The 16,767-nt window shown below is 56.3% G+C and overlaps 1 protein-coding gene across 1 annotated transcript; it reads right to left on the bottom strand.

Annotated features, from left to right (window-relative positions):
• Nucleotides 1–5,583: 5,583 nt before the first annotated feature.
• LOC141734536 (sperm-associated antigen 4 protein-like) lies at nt 5,584–13,054 on the bottom strand. Its single transcript, XM_074566393.1, has 9 exons — nt 12,517–13,054; nt 12,156–12,256; nt 10,925–11,009; nt 10,130–10,194; nt 8,545–8,629; nt 7,860–7,972; nt 7,288–7,455; nt 6,829–6,918; nt 5,584–6,034 (listed from the first exon to the last, which is right to left on the bottom strand). Exons 5-9 carry the CDS (start codon nt 8,615–8,617, stop codon nt 5,903–5,905), a joined length of 576 nt encoding a protein of 191 aa, XP_074422494.1. The 5' UTR covers nt 8,618–8,629; nt 10,130–10,194; nt 10,925–11,009; nt 12,156–12,256; nt 12,517–13,054; the 3' UTR covers nt 5,584–5,902.
• Between the last annotated feature and the right edge of the window lie 3,713 nt (nt 13,055–16,767).

Genomic DNA, 16,767 nt, shown 5'->3' with positions numbered 1-16,767 from the left:
CTGGTCTTGAGAGGTTCGTGCTCAGAGCTATACGGGGTAGGCAGTGTGCAGCCGGGTTGCCCTGTGCGCGTGCCCTGCGGGGGCCGTTCCCCCCGCCCCGAGGCCAGGGCTTGCAGCACCTGACGGGCATCCCTTGAGGCCAGCAAAGGGCAGCAGGAGGGCAGCAGCTCTTGGTGTCAGCAGGGGCCGTAGCTGTGCTCCAGCCCGCTGTCTCCAGTAGGTCAACGACCTCGTGGAGGTCATCGATAGGCACCTGGTCTGCGTCAGCAGGATGCTGCTCCAGGACATCCTGACGTTCACCCTTCCCTGGCTGGCCGACATCGACAGTTATGAGGTGGTCACTGGCCTGCTGAGGGTTTCCCGGCCCTGTGACAAGTACGTGGCCCGTCAGCCTCAGGGGCAGCTCAGGACCTCCGGGGCCTGCCCAGGCAGAAGGGGTGGTGGCCGAGGTGGCCCTGCTGACAGTGTGCTCTGGCTCTGCAGCACTGCCAGGGCCACGTGGAACACGCTGTCCTGTGAGCCCAGCCTCCTGGCCGACCTGCTGAGGATGCTGCTGAGGCTGCTGCTGGACGGTCTCCAGCCCCTCTGGCCCTCTCCATCCACCCCCAAACCCGTCCTTCCTGGGGCGCCTGTCCCAGGGCCCTCGGGCCGCAGCCGGGCAGGGAGCGCGTGCCGCTCAGCCCCGCAGCGCGCACTGCCCTGCTGCCCTCGGCAGCCCCACTCCCTGGCCGCCGCCCCCGGCCGGCTCAGCAGCGGGGAAGCTGATAAAACTGAGAAGATGATTGAGAAAAAGGAGACACTGTTTGAGAAACTGTCTAGGATGGAAGAAACATCCCGCTTTTCCCCTGCATGGACCCATGTCGCAGCCATTAGGAGAAGATGCCCTCCTACGAGACCGACTTGGAAGGAAAAGAAGACACTACGAGACACCTTGTGGTTTTACCTCGGTGCCTATGGAGAGGACCTGAGTAAGTGGGATGAAGGACCTACCTTGGCCCTACAGGCACTAGTTGCAAGGTAAAACAGAGAGAAGAAAGAATTCTTCCAGGAGGGTGGCTGCTCCAGTGCCCAGGGCGCAGTTCTCTGGTCCGGGTCGGAACTCATCTGCTAACTGTAGATGTTGTCCTCAACATTAGAGGTGCCCTGCCTCCAGCCAGGAGGGGGAGAGGGATAACCGAGTTTATTGGGCTGTGTGGATTCGATGTCCTCGTGTATTAGAGCCACAAAAGCATAAAGACATGGTGGACAGCGGTGCACAGTGTACCCTATTGCCATTGACTCATAAAGGGACAAAATCTGTTGCTGATTCTGGTGTGACAGGTCTCAAGAACTGACTGTACTTCGGCCAAAGTGAGCCGAACTGGGAATAAATGGCGGAAGCGCTCCATTGTGAGTGGCCCAGACGCTCCGTGCATCCTTGGCGTAGACTTGCTCAAGAGAGGGTATTTCAAAGACCCGAAAGCGTATCGGTGGGCTGTTGGTATAGCAGCTGGAGGGACTGAGGACATTACACAGCTGTCTGCCTTACCCGGTCTTTCAGCTGACCCTTCTGTGGTGGGACTGCTGAAGGTTACAGAACAGCAGGTGCCAATGGCTGCTGCCAGGGTGATACCGTCGCTGGTGATACAGTAGCCTTGAACAGCACAAAAGGCTGGGGTGGAAAGCCCCTCAGGCCTTACTGATACCCAGTTGAAAAGAACATCTGGTTCCTCCTTACTGGAATAATGTAGCTAAGTTTGAAACGCTTTGTAAGCGGATGGGTTAGACATCTGCTGGGCTTAGTTGGATACAAGGAAGTCTTGGGATGTTGTATCCTTGAGGAGAGTAGATGGGGAGAGATGCCAGAACAAGCTAGTTTGGTGAGAGCAGGAGTGCACCCACCATGGCTCCAGCACAGGCGCTGCCTCCAGCGGAGCTTCTGATGCTGCTGACCCCCGAATTTGGGCTCGTCCCGGCAGAAGTGGCACCGGCCGGGCGCAGGCAGCCTCGCAGGCCCCACACTGCCGGCTGCCCCAGCCCCGCGCCCTCCACTGGGGGCAGAAAGCGGGGTCTCCCAAACACACACCGCCGATCCCACCAACTCCTCCCCGCCGCGCCCCGCTCCCTGCGCGGTGGCGCTTTAGCACAGGAGTGGCCACTGGGAGCGTTCCGGGAGTGGTGGCAGCATTAGGGGCATTTCAGGAGCCCGGCACCAAGGGCCAATTTGTGGCGCGCGCAGCCATTGGCTTCACTTGTGGGAGAGAAGTGGGGAAATATTTATTAACATAAACCAGCGATTTAACAAAGTCAGCGGTGAATGTGGCAGCGCTTTACGAGACAGGCCGCGGAGGTGATCCGAGGGCGGGAGCCCCTCTGCTGTGGGGACAGGCTGAGAGAGCTGGGGGGGTTCAGCCTGGAGAAGAGAAGGCCCCGGGGAGACCTTAGAGCCCCTTCCAGTCCCTGAAGGGGCTCCAGGAGAGCTGGAGGAGCTGTTTGCGAGGGCACAGAGCCACAGCACGAGGGGCAATGGCTTTAAACTAGAGCAGGGCAGGTTTAGATCAGACATTAGGAAGAAGCTCTTTACACTGAGGGTGGTGAGACACCGGCCCAGGTTGCCCAGAGAGAGGGTGGAGGCCCCATCCCTGGAGACATCCAAGGCCAGGCTGGATGAGGCTCTGAGCAACCTGATCTAGTTGAAGACGTCCCTGCTCACTGCCGGGGGTTGGACGAGATGGCCTTTAAGGGTCCCTTCCAACCCAACACATTCCATGACTCTGTGACGCGCTGGAAGGGCACACTTGGTTATTTACTGCACAGGGGCCGGGGTCAGACCAGCCGTCAGGGAGACCTTCCCGTTGGGTCCCGGGGCTCAGAAAGGACCCCCCGGGCTTTCTGAACCCCTCCTCAGGGAGGAGTCGAGTACCATTGACCAGACGCTCAGTCCCTGGGTGTAACAGTTCCCCTCTTTGAGACTTCCAAAGGTCACTCTTTGGGGGTCTCACCTAAATCAGATGGTTATAATATTTTCAGCTTTCAGGATTACAGAGACGAGCTGAAGCAAAGAAATAAACTCAACAGCAGATGGTCCTGTAGAGCAGGTATTCTTTATTAGCAGCGCTGCGGTCGCACTGGGGATTTTCCACCATAAGTGCTCCCACAATGATCTTATTTTGAGCCATTTATATTTACAAAATTGTTACGTATTCATTTGTTTTCCCTAAATCATTAACATAAGCACGCCCCCTCCCAGAACCAATTGCACAATCATGAGGCAAGTCATTTCGCGAATCACAGTCGTTCTGGTGGTCGTTTACTTCATCTGGTGGTCGTATCTTCCTCTCCGTCAGTTGCCCTCCAGATGAACTTTCCTCTTCAGCAATCCTCGATGCATGCCTGCTATTGATTTGTTTACGTAGGTGACTTATTACTACCTGTTTTGCAACGCTTCCCTAAACCATCACCTAAAGCCATCACCTTGACAGGCTGCAGGATCGAGCCTTGGTTACTGACTCTAGGGCACGCGTTTTTCCAATGTCCTCGCTCTTTGCAGATCGCGCACTGAGCTTCTGCTAAACGAGTTCCTTCCCAACTCTTCTGTAGCCTCCTCTACTTCCCCGGGCCCCGTTCATTCTTCCCGGAGCAACTCCCGTCAATGCGGCAATTAATCTCCCTTCTCTTTGATTCTCCCTCTCCTTTTCTCTGTTATTCTAGATGGTCCAAGCTACTTACACCAATGTTCCCAAGTCCCTCGAATCTTCTCCTTCTAACTTTTGGAGTTTCTTTTGTACATCCGGGGCAGATTGTCCCATAAAAATAGAGGCCAATTGCCCAGCCTCCTCCGACTTCTCGGGGTCCACGTTCGTGTATTTCCTAGCAGTATTCTTTACTCGTTCCATAAATGCAGGTGGCGATTCATTTGGTTCTTGTTTAACCTCATACAATTTTGACCAATTAATGGCTTTTGGCGTAGCATGTCTCATTCCGAATAACCGTCTCTGATATCTGGTTATCGCCCACAATCCTTCTGCCACTCTGGGTGGTTTCTTAAAGTGAAAAACAAATCTACATACATCCCATTTGTTTTCCCTGCTACAAAATAACATAAGCTGTAAAATTGTATTCTATTTTAAAGTCCCATTTCTTGTCCATTTTTCTTGATCTTCTGAAGTACATAACGGCCACCAATTGTTACAATATTCAATCAGCTGCTTTCTCGTGAGCGGGTCCCCTCCTATTTGTTTCCAACGCTTCAGTATACAACCTAAAGGAGTATACAACCTAAAGGAGACTTTTTCAAAATTCCCCCTTCCGCCAAGGGCTTGCTACCCATTATAGGATAGTACTAGTAGAACGAACAACACAAAACACAAAGAAAATGACAACTGAACATAGCACTTATTACACAAGACAAAATAACAAAACCTTAGGGCCTGAACCTTTTATACCAGACCTTTGCTCTTGGTGCGGCCCTTCCCCGCCTGGTGTTGAGGACAATACCTTTACGCTTATCAGCCGCGTTTCTCACAGGCTTTCATCCAGTGAGACCAACTCCTTCCCTTAGGTACCTTTACAGCCCAACCCTGCGAGGCTTATGCCTCGCCTTATGGACAGGCAACCCTTAATATCCCTTAAAGAAAAGAATGCCTTCACCTTTCCAGGGGCCTTGCTCGGAGCTCTTTGGTCCGGGGATCGGAGGTTCTCCCTGAGAATCCCTCGGTGCCGGATGGAGGCCCTGCAATTCCAAGGATCTGTCGAGATTCAGAGGCAGAGTCCCATCTGGGTCGCCAGAAACCGTCACCGAAATCGGGAATGAACTTCTTAACACCGATGTAGTCTTAAGAAGCAGGCATTCTTTTATTCAGCACCGGGGACGTGGGGGATCTCTCCACCTGACATGTCCACTGAATGTGAGATTCACAGAGACTTACATCCATACAGAATATGCGTGGTCGTTACATGTCTCAGCACTCATTGCCACGTTCATTACATTTCCAGAACTCATCTCCATATTCACATCCCCTTGGCACATGCACATTAACTCTGTTAGGGGCTTCACGGTAGGTCTTGGGTGGTTCCTAGTGGTGTACGGTGGCTGGTTTGAGCTGATAATAGAGGAATCTCTTTGTGTGGACTGGGGAAGATAAATGCAGCAGCTTTTGCAACTCCCCCATTTATTTTGCGAGCTTGTTATCGGTCCCTCCAGTCTCTTCGGGGATGTGGTATTCTTCGCTGTTTGTTCTTCACAAGGAGCTACGTTTACCTATTTACCAGACTCAGTCCCTGGTTGTAACCCCGCTGTGTGAGCCGATGCGGGCAGGACGCAGGAACAACCACAAAACCACGGATGAAAGGCAAAGAACAAGTTTCTTCTCGATACCTCACAGACCAGGGAATCTCCGAAGCAACACCCGGGCAGAGGCACGGAAGCAGGGACTGCGGGCACCGTGGAGTGAGAGAGAGTCCTTGTTAGCAAGAGCCCTTGGCAGCGAGAGAGTCCTTGTGAGCAAGAGCACGCACGGACTCCCTGTTCTGCCTGGCATTTAAAGGGTTCAAAGAGGCATCGTTTTCCCACTGTACTTTGATCTTCTTCAGCACCAGGCCAGGATTCTCAAGTGGCTGGATAAGGTGTCCCTGAGTCCATCACAGGTTTATGTTATCGAAGTGCAAGTGTTTTTCTTGCAAGCGTCCGAGACTGAATAACAATTAGTGTGATATATGTGTTTTCCAGCACCCAGCTGTGAGTCACTTGAGCGTATTAACAATCCTCCTCGCCGATCTTCTGTTGCTTTCCCACGACTGCCCTCCCTGCAATGGACCTTATTGTGCACCCAACTTAGGAGACAAATCTTCTACACCAATCTGAGTCGCAGCAACATTATTCTTTTTCTTCTTTTTTATGTTTGTCCTTTTTCTGTCTCTGGTTTCAGTTGAGGCTGTTTGGTTTTGCCATCTTCCCATGAACCTGCACTCGGTAAATGCATGTGTACTTTGGTTTTCCCCAGTTGCTCTTCACAAGGAGTTTGAGATAGGAGAAGGCTCTGGGATGCGGGGCGTTCTGCGAGGAAAAGAGCGAAGAGGAATCGGAGGTGTTAAGAGCCACAATGCAGTCAAGGTATCTCCCCCCACCAGCCCTGCTCCTGCTCAGGAACAAGCTCCTGACAGTGGGTGGGAGCGGCTGTGGAAACCTGAGGCTGGCTCTGGTAGCGGGGTGCTGGGGAGGCTGGGGACACGGGGAGGGGGAAGGCACCTGGCACCCTCTGCATGGGCCCGGCTGGGGCTCAGCCTCCCTCCCCTCTGCCCCTTCCCTCTGCGCCTCGCTCTGTGCCGGCAGAGAGGCCGGGGAGGTGCTCCTTTGCGTGGGGCAGCTGGTGTGACACCCCCCCGAGCTCCCGCTGTCTGCTCTGCCCGCTTTCCTGCAGGCAGGCGTGAGAGCAGCGGGAGAGAAGGGGCATGCTATGCTGGGAGGAGAGGACACCGTCCAGCCTGCCAGCAGGCCACGGGATGGAGCCAGGGCGCTGCCCGACGGCTTTCTCCAGCGGGCGTCTCGGTTTCTCCATGGCACAAAGACGTTGCTCGGGTGCAGTGGCTGCGTGTGCAGCGGGCTCTGCTGAAGGCAGCCAGGGATCTCTTGGGACTCATGCTCCCACGGGCCTGACCTTGCCCTCACTGTCCTTTTGCTAGCACCACCGCGTGCCACTCAGCCCTCCCAACCCCACCAGCTCTCTCCTGGCGGTGACCCAGGCCCCCTCTGCCCAGGGAGAAAGCATTCACGCTCCTCCTGCCATGGCCCTGCAGGCAAACCTGCTTTGCTCCCTGGCATCTTCCCCCAACACCGTGCGTGCATCGCACCTTCAGAGGGAAGGTCTGAATGGCCTCTTTTGCCACATCGTACATGAAGGTCACCAGGAGAGTTTCCTCTTCTCCGTCCACATCCACTCCCTGTGGGGCAAAGCACAAGGAGAGCAGCTCAGACTCGTCCCGACAAAGAGGGAACGTAGGTGCTGGGTCAGCCCTGTTACCTACCCACCCTCCCCTGGGGCTCTAGCCCTAGTCTAGCACTGGTTACGGTGGAGCTCAGGCTCCGCTTGAGTTTTAGTCAAGAACCCTGAGCTGCTTGGCCAGAACAAGTCTTAAGAGGGAGGAGACCTCTAGAGCCCTTAGGAGGAGACTCCTAGAGCCTCACCAGGGCCCTGCAGTGCTCAGGAGACCGGGACTCCAACCTCAGAGGAGGCACAAAAGCAAGGAAGACCCTGTCATGGCTTTCCCCCAGGACCAGATCCGCACCAGAAGCACCCAGCAGAGACTTACAAAGACAGCGATGTCCCTGGGGGCGCTGGTGACGGTCCCAGATGGAGAGACTTCTTTGGAGATGTGCTGCACAGTGATGGCAGTCAGGTGGACTCGCGCTGGCAACCTGATGACCACCTGGCCCTGATGCCCTGGGAAAGCCCAGCAGTTTCCTGGGGAAACATCCGGCTGCAACCAGAAAGCCAGAGCAATGAAGCATGAGAGAGTGTTGGGGCCAAGACAACTGCCCACGTAGCTTGAAGCGTAGGCACCGGTGTGTCTGTGGGGTCTATTTCAGCTTGAAAATGAGGTGTGTGTGAGGAAGTGGACAGAAGCAGGAGGCCTCCTTCCCTGACCGACCTTTGCCAGGGCTGTCAGTATTATGGAGCAGAGGAGAACAGCGGTTACGAAACCATTCTAGTCAGGGCCTTGCAGAAACACATCCCTGCCCAGGGGCTCTGCAGGGCACCCCCCACCTCTCGCCTCCCACCCCCAAGACGGCGCAACACTGGACCGAAGGGAGAGCCCTGAGGTCAGTCTCCAACTTCACAGGAAGAAAGGAAAGAATTCCCTCTCGATTTCTGCTACAATACCTGCAAAATGCGATCGGGACCGCGGGGAGTGCAAAAGAACTCAATAAACCTCCAGAACCAGTCGTTTTTGCAGGTGTAGGTCTCCGAAGTTCTCTGCAGGTCAATGCTGGCACCTGCAGGGAAGGGAAAGCAGACGACTGCAAGAGGCCACAGACGAGGAGGGCTTGGTGCTCAGACACTATTTCTGACACCGCCGGCCAGCTGCGCCTCTGTCAGTCCTGTCCTCGTCCCAGGCTGGTGGGCTGCCCAGCTGCCCAGCCGCGCAGGGGAATGAGGGCGGCCACGTGCCTGGTGACTGCTGCACTCCCAGCGCCAGCAGGAGAAGGTCTGAGGGTTCTGGGAGACAGACGGTGCCCATGTGAATGGCAGCAGACCCAAGCTGAGGGCTTGCTGCGTGGGCAGCCAAGGACGGCCCGGCCATCTCCTTTTCCAATGCTGAGGAGAGGAAGAGAGCCCCTCCGTCCGCACAGGAACACGTGCGGGGGCAGCGCCAGAGGCAGCGTGAGGATGCCGAGGGCAGGGTTGGGAGGGACTCTGAGAGAGCTGCTCTGCCACAGCCTTGCCCTGGGACCCCCCAAGCATTTCAGCTCCCCCACTTTGGAGAGCAGCGCCTGGAGCGCAGGCGCCTTTGGGGAGGGCTGCAGACAAGCGCAGGGCAAGGAGACGGGGCTGCTTGTGTCCATACCAGAGCTTTGCAGGGCCCAGTCAGACATCTCCACGTAGGCTTCCAAAGCCCTCTCAGATGCTGCCTGCTTCATTTCCTCGACTTCCTGGGAACGCCATAAACAAACAGAGAAAAGGAGCACATCAACGTTCAGCGTGGCTACTAGCGCCCGGAGCGGCAAAGGGCCACTGTCAGAAAGGCAAGGCAAACCCTCTCCACGGAGCTGCAGGACTGAGGAACAGTGTCTGTGCCCACAGCCATGGCCACGGCCCCGAGGTGGGTTGATGAGGGTCCCCACACCCTTGTCCCCATCCTCCACACTCTCCAGGGCAGGTGGAAGGTGGACTCAAGCCCTGCCAGCGATGGCTGGCCCCCCGTGAGCGTGCCTGGGTCCCACCCCTGCCTGAGGAGCCTAGCCAGAGCAGCCAGAGGTGCTGGCGTGCCAAGGGAGTCCTGCGCTGCCTGAAGCGGCCGGTGAAAGTGGGGCCGGAGAAGGGCCTGTGCAGCCCAGGAGGCCCCTGGGGCAAAGGCTGGCTGACTGCAGTCAGCAGTCCCACACACCCACAGCCCCAAGGGCTTCTGCCCAGCCAAGCCTCCTTCCCCAACACGCCGCAGCACCTGCTTCACGCTGCTGATCTCTGCCCTCAGCCGAGCCACCTCCTCCAGCATTAGCTGCATCTTTTCAGTTTGCTGCGCCATTAAAACCGGGCAGTTCCTGCAGGAACCAGGAAAGCAGATGTTGTCAGAGAGCTGCCCACCCCACTGGGAGCCTCTGAGCTCAGCAAGGAGGAGAGACACACGTGCGTTCCCTGCTTTGCCAGCGCTTCCCTTCCGCACCAGCTGGCGCAAGAGGCAAAGGCAGGAAGGGCCGTGCGGGAGCCCCGGCTCTCAGGCAAATGGGTGCAGGGACACGAGGTCGTCTGACCCTTCTGCACAGACCCAATTCCAGCTCAGGAAACATCGCTTACCACAGGGGCTTCAGGCCTGGCAGCGAGGTCCCGCAGTAAACAGCAGCTGCAATTCACATCAGCAAGAGACAGTTATTTTACTGGGGGTGCTGGCGATGCCTGCAGTGGCGTTGTCTGTCCCTGTTGCCTTGGGGCTGGGGCAGCAGGTGAGCTGAGGAGGCGGGGGACGTGGGGTGCAGGGAGAGGACACACCTCTGACCGGGGGCCATCAGCCCGGGCTTGAGCGGACTGCGCAGCCGTGATCTTCAGGTGTGCTCGGTGCCCCAGAGCTATTCCCCATTTCCCCTCACTGCCCCAGTGAGCACCGAGACCAGGCTGCTGGGCGAGGAGAGGTACCTCTCCATCGGTCCCCCTGCATGGCCCCTGCCCTCTGGGAATCCCCAGGTCAGGCTTGCAAAGAGCTACCCCCGTCTCTCGCAGAGGTGCCGACTAAGTGAGCCCTGTGGTCCGGTAGGCAGGGCAGCAGTGTGACTGGGAGGCTACCAGTCTTACTGGGAGCCCAGAAGGCAGTCCCACTCAAGGACTTGCTTGGGAAGCACTTGGGCCACGGGAGTTTCCGCACGTACTGGCCCAAAAGGAAAGGTGGCGTCCAGCCCAACCAGGCTGTCGCTCTCAGATGGTTGCTCATGAAAACTCACCAAGAGCCAGGGGGAGCAACAAGAAGACTTGCAAGAACGCCTTCTTCTGCAGGGCCATCTTTTGCCTGAAAAAGAGGGAGTCCTGGTGCTGTCATGATCCAAGCCTTGGACAAACCCCTTCACAGGCAGATTTCCCTTTTCAGGCCAAACAGACACCGTTTTGGAAGCCTGCTGCTGACAGAGAACTGACAGAGCAGCGTCCAGCAGGAACACGATTTCTGTCCACATCGTTCAACGCTGCCGGCAGCTCTTCCCCAAAGGAAGGTCTCCAGGAAGATCATCCCAGGAAGCAAAGACGTCGAGCACACGAAGAGTGCTTTCCAGCAGTCTTTCTGGTGCGGACCTTGCTCTCCCTCTGGCTGAGGAGGCAGGCCTGTTCTCCCTTGCCATCACACACATCCCTCTTAGGGCAAGTGTTTTCCCGCAGAGCTGGGAAGCGCAGGAGCCTTGTCCGCCTTTCCTCCCAGAGGCCTCCACAGACCGGCGTGGTCTCTCGCCTGAGCTGGGGAAAACCCTTGCCCTGTGGAGGCTTGGCTCTGCACCCGAGCGTCTGGCTACGGGGCAGTTTGTCCTGCCGCAGCCAAAGCTTGGGGCTGCAGCAAATGGCTGCCGAGGGGCTTTGCTCTTGGCTCCCCTGAGAATGGCCACAGCACGAGCAGCGCCCAAGCTGAGGCGCCCCACTGGGAGCCCCGGGCTGCTGGCTGGGGAGCACCCTCTGCTCTGCCCTTTGCTGGCACCGGCCCTCAGACACCCCCGTTCTACCCCCCATCCGCAGCAGAAACATGTCGTACGTACGCGGCCAAGAGGCACATGCTCAGCAGATGTCTCCACAGAGAGACCAGGGCAACAGCCAGAAGGCAAGGAAGGCTGAAGACCGTCCCTGGGCAAAGAAACCAGAGAAAAGTTAAGCCTGCCCCTTGAGATCTCTTCTCTAGGATGCCCAGCCAGGCATATTTCAGCTCCCTGTGGGGAGGTGGGCACCGAGTCCCAGGCACGCCCTCCCCGGGGCAAAGAGCAGGGCAGCCTACACTGGACAAGGGGATGGAATGCACCCTCACTAAGTTTGCAGGTGACACCAAGTTGGGGGGGAGTGTCGACCTGCTTGAGGGTAGAAAGGCGTTGCAGAGGGATCTGGACAGGCTGGATCGATGGGCTGAAGGCCAATGGCATGAGGTTCAACAAGGCCAAGTGCCAGGTCCTGCACTTGGGTCACAACAACCCCATGCAGCACTACAGGCCTGGGGAGGAGTGGCTCGAAAGCTGCCCGGCAAAAAAGGACCTGGGGGTGTTGGTCGACAGACGGCTGACTATGAGCCAGCAGTGTGCCCAGGTGGCCAAGAAGGACAACAGCATCCTGGCCTGTATCAGGAGCAGTGTGGTGAGTACGACTAGGGCAGTGAACATTCCCCTGTACTCAGCACTGGTGAGGCCCCACCTCAAGTGCTGTGGCCAGTTTTGGGCCCCTCCCCACAAAAAAGACATTGAGGCACAGAGAAGGGCAACGGAGCCGGTGAGGGGTCTGGAGCACAAGTCTTGTGAGGGGCGGCTGAGGGAGCTGGGGCTGTTTAGCCTGGAGAAAAGGAGGCTGAGGGGAGACCTCGCTCTCTGCAACTCCCTGAAAGGAGGGTGTAGAGAGGTGGGGGTCGGTCTCTTCTCCCAAGTAACAGGCCATAGGACAAGAGGAAACGGCATCAAGTTGTGCCAAGGGAGGTTTAAACTGGACATTAGGAAAAATTTTTACACAGAAGGGGTTATTAAGCATTGGAACAGGCTGCTCAGGGGAGTGGTTGAGGCACCATCCCTGGAGGTGTTTAAAAGACACGTAGACATAGTGCTTAGTGATGAATTTTGTCATAGTTAGGTTGATGGTTGGACTAGATGGTCTGAAAGGTCCCTTCCAACCTAGGCAATTCTATGATTCTACGATTCTCCTGCCACTTGTGACAACTGGCCCGAGCTCTGGCACAGCGCAGCTCTCCACGTTCACCCCGGAGGACTTTGGAGCAAGCAGCAGTGCTGAGCTTACTTGCGATTTCTGTGGCCTTGTCGCGCCCCTCGGCAGGCCCTTGAGCGGCTGAGCCGGCAGGTGAAGGGCGCATCACCAGCTCCACGCCAGCGCTCGGGTCCCTGTGGGAGGACAAAGACAAATGCCGGCTGCCCACCGTCCCCAGGCCGCGGGAGCTGAGGCGGGGAGGAGTAGCCTGAGCGGAGGCCCCTGCCAGAGGAAGGGCTGTCCCAGCAGCAGCGAGAGCGGGCAGCAGGGCTGGGGTCCCCCTCCTTTCCCCACCCTTTGCGGGACAGGCCTGCCCCGGGAGAAGAGGAGGCGAGCTGGCAGCAGCAGTCCCCCGCCCCGGGAAGCCCGCCCGGCAGCGCAGCCCCGTTCTCACCCTGCCGGCCGTTGGTTTCCCTTGGTCCCCAAGGAGCCTTTGGAGGCCCCTGGGCGTCTTGTCTGGGGGGCCTTTCTCCTCGCCATCTCGGGCAAAGGCAGGCTCCCCGCTGAGCCCCAGCAGCGTGTCCTGTCCCCAAAACCAGCTCCAGCAGCAGCCTCTCGCCGCAGCCAGCAGGAGCCTGTCCAGGGCCGCAGCCACAGGGCAACTGTGGGCTCCTGCCCCACACGCCACAGCGCTGTGCAGGCAGCCAGCTGTGACCTCACAGTGGTGTCACCTCTGACGTCATGCTGGGGCTGCCCAGGGCTGAGCAGGGCGGGGAGACCCTGTGCTCCTTCCTTCTCCTTGCGGGATATTAATTGTTCAGCATAAATACATACGTTTTAAGTAGAATAAATGATTTAGGATTATCATTCGGTGTGATTTGTGCTGCTTGCTTAGCTCTACTTAGCATGAGGTGCTGGATTTGCTGAAACCTTTAGGCTGGAAAAGAATCCAATGAGATGTTAGAAGACACCAGACCAAAAATCATCACCATTGGCCCCCTCCTTGCTGTGCTTCTGGAAGTCTTCAGGGAATGTCCTGCAGTGATCTGCAGCTGTGAGCAGCCCTCAGCCACGCAGAACCCTCTCAGCAGCAGGACCTTGCCCCGCCGGGGGATGCTCCTTCCATGCAGAACTTCTCCCCACAGTGATGTGGTGGGCTTCCCAGGCAGGCTGAGAGCTGACCCTGGCAGGTGGCGGAGTCCCTGCCCCGGCACACAGACCCCTGGGGTGCAGGGAGCCTGCTCTGAAGGACAGCCCTGGGCACCCCTGGCTGCACACCCACCTTCACAGCTATTCAAAGTGCCTGACAAGAGCTCCCACATGTACAGATCCCGTAAGCTGTGGCTGTGCCAGCTTTAGGAGATGCCTCCAGCAACTCCGCCTGCAGTGCCCTGCACCCGCAGACTTACCCTGTCAAGGGCTGCAAAGATTTCTCCTCCAGTGAGCTCTCAGTCGTCCTCCCAATCCTGACACCTTCAAGCTCTCTCTCTGCCTTGCTCATCTCCCTGCGACACCCTGGCAGTGCCCTCAGCCCTGCTGCGCTTGGCAGAGGAGCTGCTCCTGGGCAGAGCTGTCTCTCTGCAGCGCTGCCCGCTTGCCGTGAGCTCCCTCCATCCCAGGAGCCCAGCCCAGCTCAGACGCAGAGGACCAGCCCAAGGAGTTTTAATGACCCCTCTGGTGGGTTCGAGGCCCAGTCCGTGAACCTCCGACGCTGCGAGGAAGTTGAAGGAACCTCTCAAGGAGTCAAAGTCGGGTTCAAACTCCAAAGTTTCTTGTGGTGTTGATGGGTCCCACTGAGGGACACCACTGAGGAATTGCCCCCAGGGTCCGGTTACAGCAGAAAACTGGAGGCAGCGATGGCAGGTCGGGAAAAGCAAGTTGAAGGTGACTCTGATGCTGGGTAAACGTGGATGTGTTTCATTAATGCAAAGGGCCAAGCCCTGACTCCATCGCCCAAAGGGCCAAGGCCTGACCCCCAGCCCCCAGGAAGGGAGATCCTCTCCCTCACTCCTTCCTCAGGGCTCTTCCTGGGACAGTGGGATGTGGAGATGTGCAATGCCAAGGGCAGGACTATGGTACGACACCTCCCAGGCTCCTGAGTATGGACAAGGAGGCAACGAGACCCCAGTGCTGGAAGGACTGGTTGTCTCAGAGGCATCAGTGGCAGAGACAACAGCCGTAGCCCAAGACATGAAGAGGCTGGCTCTGTTAGGGGACTTCCAGCTTTGCCACATCCCTCTATCTTCTCCACCACAGGCTGTCCTACGGTGTCCCATCACCTCTGCCTCTTTCCCTGCAGGCTGCAGTCATCCACCCGGCTGCCCCATCTTGCTGTCACCTTCCTTTGCTGAGATCTCTCCATCCTCCCTGGCTCTTCCTTGAAACACAAAGCCTTGGGCTGATCCAGACTCCTTCTGGGTGGCGTGTTGCACCACAGCACTGCCCTTGGAGTGACGTTTCTTTCTCCTCGTGGCCAGGCTGCACCTCCCCACCTGCATGTTGGGGAGTTCTTTCTTTCTCAGGCTGTTTTCCACTAGGAAGAAAAGCTCCACCAGCTCTGAAAGCACCCTTCCAGCACGCTCAGGCTCCTCCTATACCGTCCCCAGTCTCCAAACCACTGAGCCCAGGGCTCTCAGCCTCTAGATACTGGTCAAGTGCTTGAGGCCTCCAAACCCTGTCTTGGGAGATCTCTGGGCTCTCTCCACAGTGTTTGCAGATGAAATCACAGTGGTCATAGGCCAAGAAAGATGGAGTGAGACTTTTTACCAGGGCCTTTAATAGCAGAACAAGGGGCAATGGCTTTACACTGGAAGAGGTTATATTTAGGTTGGCCATAAGGAAGAAATGCTTTATGATGAGCGTGGTGAGACCTTGGAACAGGTTGCCCAGAGCAGTTGTGGATGCCCCATCCCTGGACGTGTCCAAGGTCAGGAGCTTGGAGCAGCCTGAACTAGTGAAAGACGTCCCACCTCACGGCAGGGGGTTGGACTAGATGATCTTTTAGGTCCCTTCCAACCTGAACCATTCTATGATGCTTGGATTCTAATATGCCCAACTCCTCCTGCACAAGGCTTCAAACACCTACATACACCATATAGGGATTTTCACCTGACCTAGTCTCCAACCCTTCCATAAAAAAGAAAGGATTGCCATTTCTAGGACAGAAGTTGCCATGTTTTCAGAGGAACAATTCAAAACCCAAAAGGAAAAAAAATCCTTCCAAGAAAGTCCTGGCATAGTTGCATCAATTCAGTTAGTTAAGTGAGCCAATGGGAGAGCCTTGCACGGTGACCTTGCCAACGGAAGAGGGTTTTTTTTCTTTCGGGGTCTGAGACTCATGTTGGGACGCCAGAAAGTGCATTTGGGGACTGTGCAAGACTTGCCATGGGATGTCTAGGAAAGGATCAAAGGTTTGTAGACGAACGACCATGGGAAAATAGAGAGAAAAGGGCTGAAAGGAGATGGTCATGTGTAACCAGATGGCTGGTCAGGACACTTCCCTGGCTGTGCCCTGCAACGGATCACCGCAGCCTGCCCTGTTTTCTTAATACCTCCCTTTCCAAGAGCTTTGTGGGGCAAGGGAGATCTCTGCTCTATGCACAGATGGAGGTTCAAGTGCCAGCAACCGGAGTGGGAACCACAAGTCCTAAGTTCTTTTGTACTTTGGGGGACCAGCAACTGGTGAGACTGGCGGGTGTGCACTTAAGATTGGTGTGTATGGTAGTGGTTTAATCACAAGCAAACACCAAACAAGAGAAACCAGAGAGTAAAACACACCTGCGAGCAAGTCATTTTTGAGGGCCTAAGTCTGGACTGGACGCTAGAGAGACCAGAATGTCTGCAAGTTGGGTACTGGAGGAAGAAGGTAGCCCAGACCGCCTCCTAGAGAAACTGGGGGGTCACAGAATCATAGAATTGCTTAGGTTAGAAGGGACCTTTCACATCATCCAGTCCAACCATCCACCTAACACTGACAAAAACCATCACTAAACCATGTCGCTAAGCACTACGTCTACCCGTCTAATTTTAAATACCTCCAGGGATGGTGATTCCACCACTTCCCTGGGCAGCCTGTTCCAATGCTTAATAACCCTTTCAGTGTAAAAAATTTTCCTGACGTCCAATCTAAATGTCCCCTGGTGCAATTGATGCCGTTTCCTCTTGTCCTGCCTTCCTACCCTTGGGCAGGTCGACACTCACACCCAACTTGGTGTCATACTGAGGGTGCAATCGATCCCATCGTCCAGATCATTGATAAAGATTTTAAAGAGAATCGACCCCCGTACTGAGCCCTGGGGAACACCACTTGTGACCGGCCGCCCACTGGATTGAGCTCCATTCACCACCACTCATTGGGCCCGGCTGTCCCAGCAGTTTTTCACCCAGCGAAGCGTACGCCCATCCAAGCCATGGGCAGCCAATTTCTCCAGGAGAACGCTGTGGGAAACTGTGTCAAGAAGCTTTACTAAACTCCAGGTAAACAACATCCACAGCCTTTCCCTTATCCACTCAGCGGGTCACCTTGTTTTAGAAGGGGATCAGGATTGTCAAGCACGACCTGCCTTTCATGAACCCATGCTGACTGTGCCTGATCGCCTGGTTGTTCTTCATGTGCCACATAATGGCACTCAGGATGACCTGTTCCATAATCAGGATGATGTCTTCCAAGTTGCTCTTCCATGCGGATGATGTGGGAAGGGAGGTG

Source organism: Larus michahellis, chromosome 24, assembly GCF_964199755.1.
Source record: "Larus michahellis chromosome 24, bLarMic1.1, whole genome shotgun sequence".
In the NCBI taxonomy this organism is placed as follows: domain Eukaryota; kingdom Metazoa; phylum Chordata; class Aves; order Charadriiformes; family Laridae; genus Larus; species Larus michahellis.
This window is presented reverse-complemented; position numbering and strand designations above follow the sequence as displayed.

Bases quoted from the DNA above. Each gene is read 5' to 3' on its own strand.
- LOC141734536 (XM_074566393.1), bottom strand. From the start codon at position 8,617: ATGAAGCAGGCAGCATCTGAGAGGGCTTTGGAAGCCTACGTGGAGATG. The intron at 7,973-8,544 runs GTATGGACACAA...CCTTCCCTGCAG, and splicing joins CTGGGCCCTGCAAAGCTCTG to GTGCCAGCATTGACCTGCAG. The intron at 6,919-7,287 runs GTAAGTCTCTGC...TTTGCCCCACAG, and splicing joins CCAGGGACATCGCTGTCTTT to GGAGTGGATGTGGACGGAGA.